General features: G+C 49.6%; 1 protein-coding gene across 1 annotated transcript; it reads left to right on the top strand.

The window, feature by feature from the left end:
- The first annotated feature begins 1,481 nt into the window (after positions 1-1,481).
- On the top strand, positions 1,482-3,809 carry Ankrd65 (ankyrin repeat domain 65). Its single transcript, XM_057785150.1, has 3 exons — positions 1,482-1,902; positions 1,986-2,520; positions 3,343-3,809. Exons 1-3 carry the CDS (start codon positions 1,718-1,720, stop codon positions 3,715-3,717), a joined length of 1,095 nt encoding a protein of 364 aa, XP_057641133.1. The 5' UTR covers positions 1,482-1,717; the 3' UTR covers positions 3,718-3,809.
- Positions 3,810-5,136: the final 1,327 nt, after the last annotated feature.

The raw sequence follows: 5,136 nt of genomic DNA, 5'->3' as shown, positions 1-5,136 counted from the left end.
TCATACAGATACACCTGCCTCTGCCTCCTGAGTGCTGAGATTAAAAAAAAGTTAGGCATAATGGCCTACACCTTTAAATCCAGCATTCGAGAAGCAGAGGCAGGTGGATCCCTAAGTCTGAGGCCAGCTTGATCTACAGAGCAAGTTCTAGGACAGCCAGAGATATACAGAGAAATTCTGTATTGAAAACAACAACCAAAAAGTATGCATCATCATGTCTGACTAATACTTTATTTTATTTATTTATTTATTTATTTATTTATTTATTTTGTTTTTCGAGACAGGGTTTCTCTGTGGTTTTGGAGCCTGTCCTGGAACTAGCTCTTGTAGACAAGGCTGGTCTCGAACTCACAGAGATCCACCTGCCTCTGCCTCCCAAGTGCTGGGATTAAAGGTGTGTGCCACCACCCCCCGGCTCTGATACTTTATTTTAAATATCTTAATGACTTATTTATTTGATATGTGTGAGTATTTTGGTTCCATGGATGAATATGCACCATGTACATGCCTGGTGCTCACAGAAGAGGTGTCAGATCCCCTGGAGCTGGAGTTACGAATGGGTTGTGAGCCACCATGTAGCTGCTGGGAATCTCACCCTGGTCCTCTATAAGAGCAGCAAGTTCTTAAGTGCTGAGCCATCTCTCTAGCTCCTGATATATTTTTTTGATTATGTGCATGTGTTTATATGTGGGTATGTTCACATGAGTGCAGGTGTCTTCAGAGGCGCTTGGGAGACAGAGGCAGGTGGATCTTTATGATGTACATAATGAGTTCTAGACTAGCTAAGGCTATGTAGTAAGATACATACTGGGACCCTGCTGTCTCTGTCCCAGGCCCAGAGTCAAGTATCCACATGGAAACCTTGTTCCTTCAGGGCCTCCTTTCCACCTCTAGACATAAGTCTTTAGCATCCCCTGTCCCAGAAATATCCTTGCTAGCTGACATTTCTTCCCTCTCATGGCCTGCACTAGCCTGTCTTAACTGGTTCTCCAGGAGCTTCCAACCCCACTGTTCAGATGTCAGTGGTGAACCTCTCTTTCCGAGCATCTTATTGGGAAGAAGGTAGAACCTTACAGGGTCCACTCCCCAACCCTGTCTGAAGCTAGGAGGAGAGGTGGTTCCAGCCCCAGGATGGGGCAGGGGCAGGTCGATCGCAGGGTGCGGGGGGGGGGGGGGGCTGGGAGCGGGGGCAAGTCAGAACATATCAAAGTTTGTGTTACTTGGAGGAAGGTAGGAAGGAGGTGCTGCTATCCAAGGCACGTTCCTGCTTGTCCTTCCCAACCTGTCCTGGCTTTTGTTCCTGGGAGTGTGGCCAAGAGCTTTAGTAGGCTGCTAGGGGACAAGAGTGCTCAGGTAGAGGCTGCTTGCTCCCTGGCAGGCAGAGACTCCCTTCAAATTACTAAATAAACAGTGTCAGGTGACCTCAGCATGGCCCATAAGAAAGCAACAGATCTTTGCCCACTCCTGACTGGCCTCCCAGGAGTAGCACCCACCTCTCAACCTGCAAGAAAAAAAATTGAGGAGGGTCACCAGATTGAAGCTAGCCTAGAAATAATAGGGAGAACCCTCAGGCTCCTGCGCCAGTTTCCTCTGGAGGTAATTGGGAGCCAAGGCCCTTCAGAAGACTAAGAGGAATCTGAGTCTCCCCTAGTGAGGTGGTGACACGGGACAGGTAGAGTGAACCAGCAGGAGGCCTCAGGGTGGATGCTCTTCCCAGATGGATTCCAGCAGGCTGGAGCAGGAACTGCAGTGGATGGAGCTGATTTGGGAGGCGGCTCCAGCAGATAAGACAGAGAAACCTCTTACCTCCCAAGCCTGGAGTACTCTATTCCAGGCAGTGTGGCGGGGTGCTCCCAGCCTGGTGATACAACTGCTGAGGCAAGGTGCCAGTGTGGAGGAGAGGTAAGTCGCGTGAGTAGCTCCAGACTTTCTCCGACTGGGGCTGACCGGGTAGGAAGCACCCTCACGTATTTCACACCCCACAGGGATCAAGCAGGTCGGACTCCGCTCCATCTGGCTGTGATGCGAGGCCACGTGCCCCTTGTACGCCTACTGTTGCAGCGTGGGTCCCTGGCAGGCGCAGTTGATCACACAGGGCGCACACCGTTGCACGAGGCTGCTTGGCACGGGCACTCAAAGGTGGTGGAACTATTGGTGCAGCGTGGGGCCTCAGCGGTGGCATGCTCTCAAACGGGCCTCACGCCCCTCCACTGGGCAGCTGTGCTGGGCCGCACGCTACTGGTGACAAGCCTTCTGGCCTCACCAGGTTCAGACCCTGCTGTGAAGGACCTAAGAGGTTGGACCGCCACACACTGGGCAGCGGCATGCGGGCGACTGCCTATACTAGAGCTGTTGACTGTTGGAGGCAGCGTAGACCTGGACAGCGCCCTGCTGGTGTCAGCGGTAGCTGGAAGTGCATCAACCTTGCGGCTTCTCCTGGCACTGGGGGCAAAGGTGGATGCCCTGGACAGCACAGGAGTCACTGCACTTGGCCTGGCAGCTGGCCTAGGCCACCACCAAGTAGGTCCAGCCTTCACCTGCAGTGACTGTGCCGGAAACCCAAGGGCTTGGTTCTCTACACTTACTCCCATAAGCTCTGAGAGAGGGGAGGAACAAGGCAGAAAGATGCTGAAGCACTGGTGGGCAGGGTGGAGGGGTTGGGAGGTGAGCAGGCTCCCAGTTGGACCCTCTTTATAAAACTTCCCTACTGAGCCAGGCGGTGGTGGCACACGCCTTTAATCCCAGCACTCGGGAGGCAGAGGCAGGAGGATCTCTGGGAGTTCGAGGCCAGCCTGGTCTACAAGAGCTAGTTCCGGGACAGGCACCAAAGCTACAGAGAAACCCTGTCTCGAAAAACCAAAAAATAAAAAAATAAAAAAAAAACTTCCCTACTGAATGGTCTCCCACACCTGCCAACCCCACTTTGTTCTGGTGGCCCATAGCAATGAATTGGGTGAATACTTAAGTTTTCCTGAAACAGCAATTTGCTATGTCGCCTTAGCTGGCCTGAAGCTCTCTATGTAGACCTACTTGATCTTGCACTCACATAGATCCTCCAGCCTCTGACTCCTGGGTGCTGGGATTAGTGTGGGCCACCATGCCTGGCAACAATCATTTATTTAAGTATTTGGCTGAAGCTCAAGAGCAGTGGGGCGCAGGGAGCACCAGGGGTAACAGCCTTTGCACAGCGTTGAATTTGATCCAAGAATCTGAAGGTGTCTCAGATTTCATCCATTCACTCCTAAAAGAAAAAAGAGGCTGTAGGGATTTGGGCCAGGCAAACACCAGGCCCACTGAACCAGGGTGATGGGCTCTTTCTCTCTTCTTCCTTTCCTTTTCCAGGATGTGGCGGTTCTGCTGGATCATGGGGCAGACCCACGTATCAGCGACAGGAACAACTGCTCCGCACTCCACAGGGCTGCCGCTGGCGGACATCTACCTGTTATACAGCTGCTGGTGGCCAAGGGCATCGAGGTGGATTCTCAGGACTCGCTGGGTCTCACGCCCCTGCACTACGCTGCCCGAAGAGGCCACGTAGAAGTTGTCAGTCATCTCCTGGACAGGGGTGCGCAGGTCAACGCTGCCGGGTGGCTCCGCAAGACTCCTCTGCACCTTGCTGTGGAGTGTGACCACAGAACAACCATAGAGCTTTTGCTAAGCCGAGGTGCCAACTCTACCTTGAGGACACAGTGGGGTGAAATGGCCCAGACCCTATAGGGTGCCTGCCCCAGGCACTGCCTGATTTCCTTTACTAAACAAACTTCTTAAAAACTACAGAAAGGCCGGGCGGTGGTGGCGCACGCCTTTAATCCCAGCAGGCAGAGGCAGGCGGATCTCTGGGAGTTTGAGGCCAGCCTGGTCTACAAGAGCTAGTTCCGGGACAGGCTCCAAAACCACAGAGAAACCCTGTCTCGAAAAACCAAAAAAAAAAAAAAAAAGAAAAGAAAGAAAATCTAGAGTTTAGAAAGACCCAGAGTCAAATGAAGAACTTGTTAAGGTCAGGGAACAAGAACAAAGCAGCTCAATTATTATTAGCTGACGTGCCTTTCTTGCTAGGGCTGGTTAATGGTCAAACATACTGATTAATTACTGTACCCATTCCTGCCCTCAATCTCCTGGTGAAAGAAGCTATTGTTGAGTGGATATGCACCCTAAAGATTTAAAGTAGAGCTGAGTGATTCTTTTTCATATATAAAAGTTTAGATTTGGGGCTGGAGAGATGGCTCAGAAGGTAAGAGCACTGGCTGCTCTTCCAGAGGACCTGAGTTCAATTCCCAGCAACCACATGGTGGCTCACAGCCATCTGTAATGAGACCTGGTGCCTTCCTTGCCAGCAGGACATTGTATGCTTAATAAATAAATAAATCTTTTAAAAAAAAAGGTTTAGATTTGTGATTCCTTTAGGATTCCTAATAAGATTACCTTTCAAGATAAGTAAGAAAGTGATTGGCCCTTTTTTTGTAACCATAAAACACAGTCTGCTAGCAATAGAATATCTTGCTTGCTTGCACACTGTTAATCTATAACAAGTTGCTTGGCTATGAATGTACATGGGTCCTTGGGATAATTTGCTTTTCACCTGTAATATGCAAAATGTTTAATCATGTAAGGGATACAGAAAACATGCTGTTTTTTACTTGTATTCATTGTAATCATTTACTTGGAAAACAGAATGTAACCACATTGTAATTTTTATACTGCCTGAAAGATTTTGCTGGGGTTATAAGATGTAAGAGAGAGAATAGAGAGAGAGTTAAAATGAGTTAGAAGGAAAACATCAAGAATGAGAGAAGGAAGTCACCAGGAATATGAAGACTAGAATAACACAGAAGAGTCAACAAGGAAACCATCCATACAGAGTGAGTGTCTTTTTCCCTGACCCCTCAGATAGAAAAGTCTAATGTGCTGACTCTGGATTCCCTTTGAGCCCTGCCCTGCTGGGCAGAAGAGTTTTCTGAGCTGAACACGGTGGTTTACTAGTGCTCAGGAGTCCAAGACAGGAGGGTTTTTTTTGTTTTTTGTTTTTTGTTTTTTTTTGGTTTTTCGAGACAGGGTTTCTCTGTGGTTTTGGAGCCTGTCCTGGAACTAGCTCTTGTAGACCAGGCTGGTCTCGAACTCACAGAGATCCGCCTGCCT

The sequence above is a fragment of the Chionomys nivalis genome, chromosome 11 (genome assembly GCF_950005125.1).
Source record: "Chionomys nivalis chromosome 11, mChiNiv1.1, whole genome shotgun sequence".
Taxonomy (NCBI): Eukaryota; Metazoa; Chordata; class Mammalia; order Rodentia; family Cricetidae; genus Chionomys; species Chionomys nivalis.
This window is presented reverse-complemented; position numbering and strand designations above follow the sequence as displayed.